At 41.5% G+C, this 12,613-nt stretch overlaps 1 protein-coding gene across 2 annotated transcripts; it reads left to right on the forward strand.

Moving 5' to 3' along the window:
• ptcd3 (pentatricopeptide repeat domain 3) lies at positions 1–8,825 on the forward strand. Of its 2 annotated transcripts, none has more exons than XM_076102886.1 (23): positions 1–128; positions 544–596; positions 1,591–1,630; positions 1,770–1,815; positions 1,930–1,998; positions 2,425–2,529; positions 2,859–2,982; positions 3,059–3,162; positions 3,568–3,732; positions 3,844–3,904; positions 4,451–4,572; positions 5,178–5,322; positions 5,455–5,505; positions 5,604–5,693; positions 6,123–6,151; positions 6,576–6,682; positions 6,932–7,010; positions 7,375–7,465; positions 7,563–7,648; positions 7,747–7,892; positions 7,987–8,028; positions 8,359–8,517; positions 8,671–8,825. In XM_076102886.1, the coding sequence occupies exons 1-23, from the start codon at positions 1–3 to the stop codon at positions 8,723–8,725; spliced, it is 2,097 nt and encodes a 698-aa protein (XP_075959001.1). In that variant the 3' UTR covers positions 8,726–8,825. The 2 variants fall into 2 exon arrangements, with proteins under 2 accessions (XP_075959001.1, XP_075959002.1); XM_076102887.1 differs by having other exon boundaries at positions 4,451–4,533.
• Positions 8,826–12,613: the final 3,788 nt, after the last annotated feature.

Genomic DNA, 12,613 nt, shown 5'->3' on the forward strand with positions numbered 1-12,613 from the left:
ATGGTTTCTTCCTCCCAGAAGCCTTCACTTTGTAACAACATGGCGGCGCCCGGACGGCACGTAGGGCATTATATTCAAAGAAACACCCAGTTTTTGCGAAATAATTTCGAGCAGTTATGGAGTCGTCGGTAAGATCGCTGTGCTTTAAAGCAGAAAGTTATTCAGTCGACTTAATTATCTTTTAATTTGAGTTACTACATTCATCTTACAGCTGCAGCTAGCATCATTTGACAGGAGGTCATGTCTTTATGAAGCTAACTTACGTCACTGCAGCTTCATATTTTCTTATATTTAAGCAGGTGTGAGGAGTGTTAGGCATGCACACTGTGTTATACCTCAATTATTTGACACGGTTTATATTTGTCAGTTATCAGAACATGGTGCTTTTCCAACATGGCAAATGATGTGTGCCAGTCATCCTCTCTGTACCTCATACACCCTTTTAAACATGTTATCGTGGACACGTCCTTCCTCAGCATGTTTGATTTACAGTGCAGTATTTGCAACTAGGGGATCTATGAACTTTTTCAATTTATATTCCAGGAGTTTTGGTTGGTCTCCAGCTCTGCGACAACAAGCTGCAGAAGCGAATAAAGGTAATCTGGAATAATAATTTTGGTCATGACTGAGTCTCTCTGTGAATCAGTGAATCTCTCTGTTAATCGCTATAACATGAGGCACACTGTTGCACAGGTGACATGTTCCTACCTTAAGTTTATGTTAAACTGATCCAACACACACCGTCCTGCAGCCATAAATCTACTCACTACAGCAATATGCATAATCGGATTATATATTTAATCAAGAACATGTTGTATGTATGATCACGGAGAAATGCTACCACCACGTAAACCAATTTTTAGAAGAATTTTAGAAATCAACCCAGAAAGCATTTGACTATTCAATAAAACATATTTTGGTAGATGCTGAAGTAGAATGATCTTTTTTAAAGACTGATAGCGCCATCGTGTGGCTTAATTAATAAAGGCAGTTAAAAAAAGTAGATTACTTGATTTCCATAGTCGTTAGATCTTCATAGGAACTTTTCAAAAACATGTATTTTCAGTTATTAATCACGAGCGTGTGAAACAGGAGTTATTAGCCAAATATATTTAAAAATCACAATTAGATAGGGCATATGAAATAACAACCTGGAATATAAAATAGGAAAGTGTACGTATGGGCCTCTGCAGATTGGATTCAAGAGTCCTGCTTTGAAGTGGCTGCGTAAGATTTGCACTGTTGATAGAACCACACAGACCTTAAATATGCAGAACAAACAATGTAATATATTTGATGACACTTTAAGGTAAACAAAAATCATAACCATTTCAATATGCAGAACAAATAATGTAATTCATTTGATTATAACTATTTACAAACATATTGTTGGTTTTTTCATCTTAGTGGGTTTGTTGACAAACAAATAGACAGATTCTTCAAAGGAATTCATTCATTGACACCTGTTAGACCCACCTGTTAGATTTGACCAAATCAACCATTGCATACATCAGAGGCCAGGCGGTATTTATACTTGACTGTAATACATCAGTGACGTTAAATCCCACCATTTCCTCTGTGTCGTTGCAGAATCTACAGATGCTTTTGTCATCCCCAGGAAGAAAACATGGTATGTGTCCATCACTGCGACATGACGTCTCATAGAGCTTCTTTAAAAAGCAGTTTAAAATCAAGTCAGTCGAGTATTTACACTTGTATAAATGTCTATAAACACACCTGTGAGTTAAAGTCACTTCTTTCTTGAACAGGAGTAAGGAGGCCGTGCTGGAGGCTCTGGCTTCGACTGTCGGCAGGGTGAGAGCTCCTTGGCGTCCCTCTCTCTGATGATCGTTGATGATCGTTCAGTGTGGCTGTTTACTTGTGTATCCATCTGTCTGTGTGTTTTATTTTCTTCTTCTCTCCTTCCAGGATCCTACAGCACATCCCTACTATTTCCAGGATGACCCGTACCTCGCTCCCAGGACCTCCTCTGAGTTTGTACGTGAAAACAAACAGACACGCTAAACTTTCCACTGGCTTTGCGTTACTCGGCTGGTTTATTTTAGTTTTCTGTTCTGAAATCAGTCACTTGTCATTTATATTCCCCGATAAAGGGACCTCTGCTACCGTTGTTACTTCATAATGATCGTTTCAAAAATATTATTTACTTTTACAAGGAGACAAAAATTAAGTTTGGTTACATTTCTTCTTCTTGTATTTCAGGTCATAACATCGTTTTAACACCTGCTATGTATTTATGTTAATGCCCCCATTGAGAACACAGATGTGGTCAAACACAGGATGCAGAACTAATGAATCGGTGCTAGCAGCTCAGATTGCTGTTGTATCCACAATCACAGTAAAGAGAGCTCCCTGGGTTGTTATTTTGTAATTGATCATGTGACATCGTCCCTCTCTCTGCAGAGGCTGTACTCTCTCTCTCAGGAGTCTGGCAGATCCGCGGCCAAATACTTTGTCGACAGCAATCCCAAGTTCTTCACCAAAGACTTTGCTGAGCCACATATACCAGTAAGAAACACACATCTTCTACAGCGAGGGAACACGTAGAGAGGGCTGGATATAGTGTCTATAGCAAACGTATCTTCTTTGGTTTCACTTTAATGTTTGAAACAATGCTGATGTAACACATTCAAATATCTAGTGGTGTGTGTGTGTGTGTGTGTGTGTGTGTGTGTGTGTGTGTGTGTGTGTGTGTGTGTGTGTGTGTGTGTGTGTGTGTGTGTGTGTGTGTGTGTGTGTGTGTGTGTGTGTGTGTGTGTGTGTGTGTGTGTGTGTGTGTGTGTGTGTGTGTGTGTGTGTGTGTGTGTGTGTGTGTGTTTGCGTGTGTGTGTGTGTAGTGTCTGATGCCAGAGACTGTGTCACTGCTACTTGAGGAGATGAGTGAGGAGGCACTGAAGGAACGAATCAGCTTGAGGAAAGTTACAGCCGCTGTCGACATGTATGATCAACTGCTGCAAGCTGGTGAGAACACACACGCACACACACTCTCTTTCTCTGTTTATGGGATGCTGCTACATCAATTCTTCAATTCTTTCAGGCACAGCGGTCTCTGTGGAAACGACCCATGAACTGTTGGACCTGATCTGTCTCTACTGTGACAGAGACCCTGTCCAGGAGGGAGGAGCGCAGGCAGAGGACACGGTGAGTCCTCCCCTGATCCCAACCTCAGGGGGATGCTCACACACCAACAATTATTTTCATTATCAATTAGCTGCCAATTATTTCAACAAGTCCAACATGACATTTGAAAGTGTTGTTCTGTTTTGTCCCAACAACTGTCCAAACGGCAAAAATATTCAGTTCAGTTCAAGAGAAAAAAAACAAGAAAACACATCGGAGAAGATGGAACTAGAAAAGTTCTTTAAAACGACCAATCGGTTATCAAAATAACTGCGATCAATCTAATATTCTACAAACCAAAAGTTGGGTTTTTGTTGCAGCGAGTAAAGTAATGAATGAGCCTCATTCAGCGGGAGACTTGAGACATCATAGTAGTACTGCACTGTGTATGTATGCTTACTCCTGTGTGTGTGTCTGTGTCTTCAGGAGGAGTCAGCAGAGGAGGTGAGGAGACGGAAAGGGAGGTTCCGTCGGCCTTCAGACCTGCTGAGGTTCACCTGGAGAGAGAACAGCAACGCAGAGAGAATCTTCAACCTGCTGCCAGAGAGAGACACGCGGTGTTACTCTGCGCTCATCAGAGGCATGGTGAAGGTATGCACAGCTTCATCGCTGGTGTGGTGCACACTGGAAGGGCCTCTTCATGGTTTATTGGGATTGTTGCTGCATCTGCTGTAGACTGAGTGTCTGTCTGTCTCTCCCCAGCATGGAGCCTATGCAAAGGCCTTCAGCATGTACACAGACATGCTTAACAACAGAGTGACCGGTGAGTGGCCAGAGAAAGTAGCACATTAGATGTATACACCACTTTAATGGCAATATTTTGAGTAGAAATTGTCTGTTCAAGTGATGACACGTGCAGTTGTATTTTGTTTCTTTGCTTTAAAATTAAAATACAAAGTACAGTCTGCAGCTCATTTGAATAAATTCTCCAATCATTTTGATTTCTGTGGTTGAAAATGTCTTTATTATTCTTTCAAGAGGCAGTTTTGTGTTGTCATCATGTTTCATCTGGATTTATCTGTGAAAGTGATATTTTGTTGAGTGTCATTTATGATATGATCAGATATGCGAATAATCTTCATTACACATCTAGACATCGGGTGCCTTCACTGTTGGTTCACTGTCTTTCGATCTTCCCACAACTTAATCAACAGAAGCTTTGTTGAAATGAACATTTAGTATGTTTGTTTTTAACCTTGTGTATTGGTCCGTTTAAGTGTTATTGTTGATTGTACCATGAGATGGTGCCAAAGAGTGACATTTTAAAACGGACAGCCTGCTGAAGTTTCTGCTCACCTTCTGTCTCCAGCTGACGTCCACGTCTTCAACGCTCTGATGTTGGCGGCTCCAGATGTCCGAGACAAATACAACGAGAGATGGGACCTCATCGCTGTAAGAGCCTTTTCACTGTCCCACTCAACACATCACCAGGTCTCCTTGTAAAGTCTAACATTTATATTTTCTAATTTTCTTATCAAATTAGTTGATTACATTTCTTTCTTGTTTTTGGACCCCTAAAATATTTGATTAAAAAAATATGATGAAATAAATACTCATTTGAATAAATTGTGTAGAATATCTACATTCAGTGTGAAATAATTTAAGAATTATGAAAACTCAACCTCATTATTTTAATATATATATATTTTTTAATAAAAACATACAAATAAAAAGTAAAGTAAAGTAAAGCACTGTTATGTAAATTTGAATGATAAAATATTATATATATTGATTCATAAAAATTTAGTTTAAAAAAATCACAAATAATTGTTTCAGATATATTTATTCATATAATTTATTAAAAATACTTATTTATGTTTTTTATTCAATATCCGAATATTTTGACAAAAAATCTGATCAGGCTGTTGTGCAAATTGAAAATTTTGAAATTCTTTTAGCCAGATTTGGCGGGAAAAGTCACTAATGTGGCAAGATGGCCTTTCCCTTGACTATTGTTGAAAGCTCCTGTTGTGTCTCTCTCTCTCTCTCTCTCTCTCTCTCTCTCTCTCTCTCTCTCTCTCTCTCTCTGTCTGCAGGAGCTGTTGAACCAGATGAGTCAGCAGAAAGTTCAGCCCAACCTGCTCACCTTCAACAGTGTTCTCAAGGCTCTGAGACGCTGTGGCTTTCTGGGCAAAACACAAGCTCTGCACACGCTGAATGAGATGAAGGCTATGGGAATAGGTGACCACACACACTCACACACACACACACACACACACACACACACAGGGGTACAGTAGTAAGACAACACCAGAACGATGGATGATCCATCGTCTTCTGTTGAAAACTAACTTTGTGTCTGTACGTGTTCAGCTCCCAGCCTGGCCTCCTTCGACCACGTGCTGGCGGTCTTTTCCAAATCAGGTAAACAGAGTGTGAGGCTCCATCATACCGACACACTACTGCTACTGTCTCTGGTGTCGTCGTCTGAGTTGCATTAAGCGGTTTTGTTTCCTCTCCAGCCTCCTCTGGCCAGGGCAACACTGACATTTTACAGGAAGTGATGTCAGAGCTGGCAGGAAGCAGCTTCACCTGCCAGGACCCCGATGATGGTATGTTGCTGTGCATGCGTGTTATGATTCTACACATTTGATTTAAAGCGAGGGATGCACCGAACGGCTAGATCAGGTATCGGTGACAATGAGGCAGATCTGTTCAAATCAATTCCATGTTTATGTAATATATATATTATATACTGGAACCTGTTTTGTTGCAGCATTTCAAATATTTACATTTGAATTGTAATTTCTGTTATTTTGAAGAAAGTTGCCGGCTCACAATTTATTATTCTAATAATAAATAACAATTCCACTTCCACGCAGTGAAGCTCATTGATTAAACACTGGTATCCGATCGGTACTCGGTATCACCTCAGGTTTTGGTTTCAGGACAGAAAAAGTCCAATTGGTGCATCGCTACTTAAACCCATAGTCTGTATATAAGAAGTGGACTGTTAATACTTTCTCTCTTTTTCTTCCTAGTTCTCTTCTTCTCGAGCGCGATGAGAATAGTAAGTCATTTGTATTACTTGTTTAAATATTCATCACATATAGATCTCTGCAAAGTGCAAGTCCTTTTTTAAGTGCACAGTTGGTTATTGTGAGCCTTGTTTTTTCATCAAGCTCGTCTGTGTCTTTTTATACTTTAGATGGATAACAGGATTGCTGTTACAATATAAATTACACCCTTTTCTAAACACCCAATTCAATCAATCCTGCTCTCCTGTTTCTGAAAAACAATCATTTCTGTGTTTGTATTCGGATGTCGACTGGTTTGGACACTGATCTTTGATAACATTTAAATTGTCAGTAGCATTTTCAGGCTTTTTAAAAGGCTAGTCTTAAATTTGTCTTAAAACATGCAGATACACTGATCCTCTCTTCCCATTCATTGTACATTTACATGTTTTCCTCTGACTGTTTTTGTCTCAACAGTGTTTGGATAATAAAGATGTAGAGCTGGGTTATAAGGTCCAGAGTCTAGTTGAACAGGGGGAGAACTGGAGGCTTCTGGGAGATTCCTACCAGCAGAGTATTTATTAGTAAGTACAAAAACAACTCCCACCGACCGTAAACACATCCCTGTACCTCCTGCATGTGGTGTCGGGGTGACAGCGAGAAACAACTGGGAGGTTCTGGTCAATGCATGAACCACATGTAAGTTATAGGACGTAGATTCATGAGCCTCACAGCGGCCTGAAGCCTGGACTCTGGTGATTATATCAATACTGTCGATGAATTTCCACATTTTTGTCCTTTTTTTAACCGGACCTCTCCTCTCTTCTGTCCAGTGGTCGCTTCTTCAACCTGCTGTGTATGATGGAGCACATCGACGTGGTGCTGAAGTGGTACAGACGGCTCATTCCCTCGGTCAGTACAGCTCTGCATCTCTCTGTCTGTTCAGCTGCACCACTCTAGACCATGTAATGCTGTATATGAAGAATCAATAACACATTATGGGATATTATAAGCTGCAGCTGGTACTTCACTCCATTATCAGGGTTCCCATGAGTCCCGGAAAACAGTTGATCCAATTTGTCACGGAAAACACGAGAAAATGAGAAAAAATGTAAAATCTTCACTTCACTTTTGGACTTCCTTTAAGTTGTCATACAAATGAATGGGATAGACTGCCCTCATCTTACCTCAGGAGAAAGTGAGATGGATAATTAACCGTATAACTAAATATAATCTTGCTTTATGGAAATGAACAGCATCTTGACTGTGTTTCCAGTTGTACTACCCGAACCCTCAGGGACTGAGGGACCTGCTGCAGGCTCTGGACACAGATGGCCGCCTGGACCTGCTGCCCACAATATGGAAAGGTGAGTTTAAAGATAACCTGAGGGTTACAGGAATCTAATCCCACTTGTTGTGGAAATTAACAGCATCCGTGTCTGTTTTCTGAATCTGTCGTTCCAGACATCCGGTCTCTGGGTCATGACAACAAGTCCGATCTGGTGGAGGAGCTGCTCACCCTGATGGCCAGGGACAGACACAGTCCTGAGGTCAGTAAAGGGGCGGGGCCGTGGCGAGAGAGCGGGGACGGTAACGCGATGAAGGGGATCTGTCGTGTGTGACCAGACGGCTGCGTGTGTGTCCGCAGGTTCAGGAGGCGTTCGCCGTGTGTGCTCTGGACGTGAAGACTGCGTTTAGTGGAGACAGAGGGAGGCTCAGTCTGGAGTGGAGCAACGCCTCCCTCTCACACATCACCTCCCTGCTGCTGCGAGCCAACAAGACCCAACAGGCCTGGTGAGAGAGTGGGTCCATCCACTAACACAAGAGCATTCTACTAACCCTTACTGCCCGATGATGTTAAAAGACTTCTCCTCCATTGTTTCTGCAGGGAGATGCTGCAGCTCTTCAAATCCAAGAACAGAGTTCCTGAGTAAGTCTCCACCTTCCACAGAGCTCTAATTGATGACATCATTTGACATTAAACAAAGAACATAATGCTGGTATTTTACTTTGAAAAACTACCATCATGAAAAACCTGTAAAGTTTTCGGCTCCGACATCTCAAACTTGTCGTGACAGGAGGTTTTCAACACAAACGGTAAACATGTCACAAGCACTAGGTGATAAAAATGTAATTATATTTTCATATAACAGTGAAGAAATGTAGAAATGTAACGGACTCTGGATGCAACTGTTCCAACAGATAAAACAAGTTGTAGGAATGACGTTTGGCTGCTTGTTCCCGCTGTGTTATTCTCCAGAGAGGGGCTGTTGGAGGACTTCCTGTCGGCGTGCCGCAGCGACGGCTCTCCCGACAGAGCAGTGGAGCTGGTCCAGCTGTCCGCAGCCTTCTGTCTGTCTGCAACACCAAGACTGGCAAACCAGACGCTGGCCCAGTTTGATGTGACGGAGGAGCAAAGGTGAGGATAGGGAGTCTAGACATTTGTACACGCCTGGAAACATAACGGGAAAAGAGTTTTTTTGATAATAATTTCAGCATCTTTGTAGCATTTGAATTCAACATGATGTATCATATGGATTTACTTTTAATCCTATTCTTCTGTCCCATCCAGAGCCGTGTTATCTGAGCTGGAGGCGACAGGAGAGCCCTCGGTCAACAGTGGGTGAACCGCGATGATGCCGATCTATCGATACAAAAATGTGATAATCCACAGAGTGGGTTTCTGTTTCTATATCTGTGCAATAAAAATATATGTCCCGTAAATAAGATCTTGCAATGCTTTCTTTTGGTCCTCAGCTAGAGGCCGCCATTTCTCCTTCAGGGAGTGCTCCTTCAGGGTCCTACCACATTGTGTCATATTTTACAGTTTCATTCCCACTCTGTGTGCATTAGACAATTCTTTTCAGCTCACCAGAACATGACTGAGAGAGACCATAGACCAGGGATGTGTATTTTTATGCATGACCATAAAAATGTGGTTTGGAGGGAAGGACGCAGAGGCAAATGTCTCTTGCTGATAACTGACCCAACTTCCTCAAATCACTGATAAGCCACTTCCTTGTGCCTGTAGGGGCCTGCAATGCTGGTCTGGACATTTTAACTGTCCCGTTTTATCCACGTAGACCTCCAGCAGGCTCAGCAGAGACATGCAGAGAAACAGGTGGTGGTGTGTGCAGATGCAGGTATCCACTGGGTGTGTGTTTTTGCAGATTCTGAGGAATTTAGGGATAGCGTGTCTAGACAAGACAGGTGCCAGAGGTGTGTGTGTGTGTGTGTGTGTGTGTGTGAGAGAGAGAGAGAGAGAGAGACAACTTCATTTCTACATCACTCCAGCCTTTAGAAACATTGCTTGCTTTGAAATATAATTTAGAAAAAAACTTGAATCTACTACATAAGGAAGCATAGTAATAGTGTTTATTGTGTTCATCTAACGGCATTATTAGCAGCGATCCCACTCAGCATCAATGCATGTAGAGGAAACATTGGTATCAAGTCATGTGTGTGTGTGTGTGTGTGTGTGTGCAAGCCTGCACAGGTGTGTGCCTCTTATCAAAATGTTTTTTTTGTTCGACCAATCATGAGCCGAACTGTGGGTATGACCATATAAGGGCAAATGGGCTAAAGTGAGTGGAGAGTGTGTGTGTGTGTGTGTGTGTGTGTGTGTGTGTGTGGGGTGTGGTCTGGGGAATTGTTCTCCAGAGGAGCTGCCTAAAACCACACAAACAAATCCACTCGCTGCTACACGCTTATAACCGCAACAGGGTTGCCTTTCAAATGTAACACTCGGTTCTCTGTTGACCTGGTCAAGATAGTGGGGGGGGGGGGGGGACCAACACAGTCACACCTTCTCTCATATGAACTCTCTCACATGCTCTCACACACGGAGATTTTGAGAATTGTTAGGTTGCAAAAACAGCGTGAAGGTAGTTTTCTTTGTTCTGCTATTCATGCTTATTTTTGTTCTTTTTTTGGACCCTTCTGTGAGAAGAACTGCAGGTGTTAAAGGGACAGTTCACTCCCAAATCAAAAAAATACACTTTTCCCTTCTTACCTGTTGTGCTTTTTATCGGTGTAGATTGTTTTGGTGTGAGTTGCCTGGTTTTAAAGATGTCGGCCGTAGAGGTGTCGGCCTTCTCTCCAATATGACGGGACTATATGGCACTTGTCTTGTGGTGCATAAAGCGCCAAAATAATATGTTAGGAAGAACTCAACAGCAATGTCTCTTTTCAGAAATCATGTCCCGGTTACTAAAGATAATCCAGGTGGTTTATCTTGAGTAACCAGGTTAAGATGTCTGATAGAGTAGATAGCTTACAGGTAAAAGGAAATATTTGTATTTGTGATTTTGGGGTGAACTGTCCCTTTAAGGATTAGGAATAGCCTGTGACAGACTGAAGGACCTGGAATAACAGCAGAAGTGTAAGGTTACCAACAACAATCAGGAGTTTGATTCGCCTGGATAAAAGGCAAACGCATCACAAAATAGTTTGTGTTCTGCAAGCTTGCAAAATAAAACAACAACAAGTGGCCGGTCACAAGCATTCCTTTCTCCCACTCCTTTATGCAACAAGACGCTTTTGATGAGGAGGTCAGAGGTCAAACAGGATGTGATGGAACGTCCTCTAATGCTTTTGATAGCTCTCCCACGTCTTGCCTTTTAACATTTCTCACTCGATGTGAGGTTAAAAAAGGAAACAGAGAGAGATGGCGATGGAAGAAGAGGAAAAGGGGCTTTAATGGAACTCTAAACTCTCGCTGGGTAACTGTGTATCTCTGTTGAGAAAAGAAAAACAGGTCGGCAGCTCACGTCTACCCACGACAACATTTCATGGTGATTGACAGCTATAATTGGCATCCAGCTCTGTCAATCCCCCACACTGGAAAGAGCACAGGATCCAGATTGCCCGTGGAGACCTCAAGTTGCCTTTCGGTCTGGCCTCACAACATTATTTCATATCTAACTGGAGCTTTCTGTCTCAATAAACACTTAAATCCCACTTTTTTTAACCTTTAATACCACAGCCCTTTTACACCAGTGACTCTCAGAGTTTGCTATAAATGATGGAATCGTGCTGTGCCACTAAAAAGTGCATATCTACAGATGGCGGCCATTCAGGCCAACAAAACAAGCATATTGTGTCCATCACTCCCAACCACTTGAGCCTTGGGCCAGCCTCTGTCCATCTTGTGAAAGCTTTTCAGATCAATTATTTGAAATGTAGCCTACAAATGCTGTTCAGTTGAGTCCAAATGAAATTTGAATAAAATCACCCTCTGTTTGAAGGCATAACAGTGGTATTAACATGTAATAACATTGCAAAGTTCCCCACTGTGAGACTAATGAAGGATTATCTCATTTTATGTTATGTTAATATTATTGATTCAAATTGAAAAGTGTTAGAATGGAAATAGTTCCAATTGCACCTTCACCGGCTTCACTTCATGAGTTTGGCGATGTCAGCCATGAAATATTTAGAAATATACGATCTTTTTAGCAATTTTGGGATGAGGTTTGATTTAGGAACTCACCTGTGTTAGCTTCCTAGTTCACAGCCTACAGTCCGACAAAATAAAAAAAATGCAGTTACGTGCATAGGTATCCAAAGAATGATAATTCCTCTGTGTCACAAAGCTGCTATGTTGTCCGAAAATCCTTAAAAAAAAATAATAGGCCACATTGTTGCACTGGGTGACATCGTCCTTCATTACTATGAACATCGCCACTTAAGTTTACTCACCGTCCTGCTGCTGTAAATACTCGCCACACAACACTAGATGTGGATTCATCCGCAGCTGAAATTAGTCCCTAACAAATACATTGTTTACTCCTGTTTGTGTAATATCTGTGAAAAACACAGTGACCAGTTTTTTGAGGAAACTAAAGTGTACAGTTATAACTTAAATTATTGAGAAATGGACTAACAGCATTGATGGTTTTGGTATCATGTAATTTGTTGATAATAACAAAAAGATATAGAATATCATAAGCCTTAAATTTAGTTACAATATAGATCTACATTTCAGGAAACAAATAGTTTTCCTGAAATGTCTAATTGGATTTCTGGAGGATAATTAACCAGTGGATAAGTATGTTAATAAAAACGTTTTTGTGCTGTAACGTCATTTCACCATTTCTGGATTTGAGTTTAAGATGAGTTGTAAATTTCATCTGAGCTTATTTAAATGTGTGATAAGTCATTGTACAGTGTTACCTCAGTGATTCATGGCAGTGTAATGTAGGTTAACTAGTAGTTACCCCGAGTAGCAAACCAAATATCAAAATAGACGGGAGTCACACAGTAGCAGCTCATGTTCTGTATGTTTTGTATGTGTGTGTGTGTGTGTGTGTGTGTGTGTGTGTGTGTGTGTGTGTGTGTGTGTGTTTGGTTTATGAGTCACAGAATGGTCAGTCTGTATGTGTCTCTCTCTGTCTGTGTCTCTCTCTGTCTGTGTCTCTCTCTGTCTGTCTCTCTCTGTCTGTGTCTCTCTCTGTCTGTGTCTCTCTCTGTCTGTGGCTCTCTCTGTCTGTCTCTCTCTGTCTGTGGCTCTCTCT

This window comes from Anarhichas minor, unplaced genomic scaffold (assembly GCF_050575085.1).
Source record: "Anarhichas minor isolate MPS153535 unplaced genomic scaffold, ASM5057508v1 ptg000028l, whole genome shotgun sequence".
Taxonomy (NCBI): Eukaryota; Metazoa; Chordata; class Actinopteri; order Perciformes; family Anarhichadidae; genus Anarhichas; species Anarhichas minor.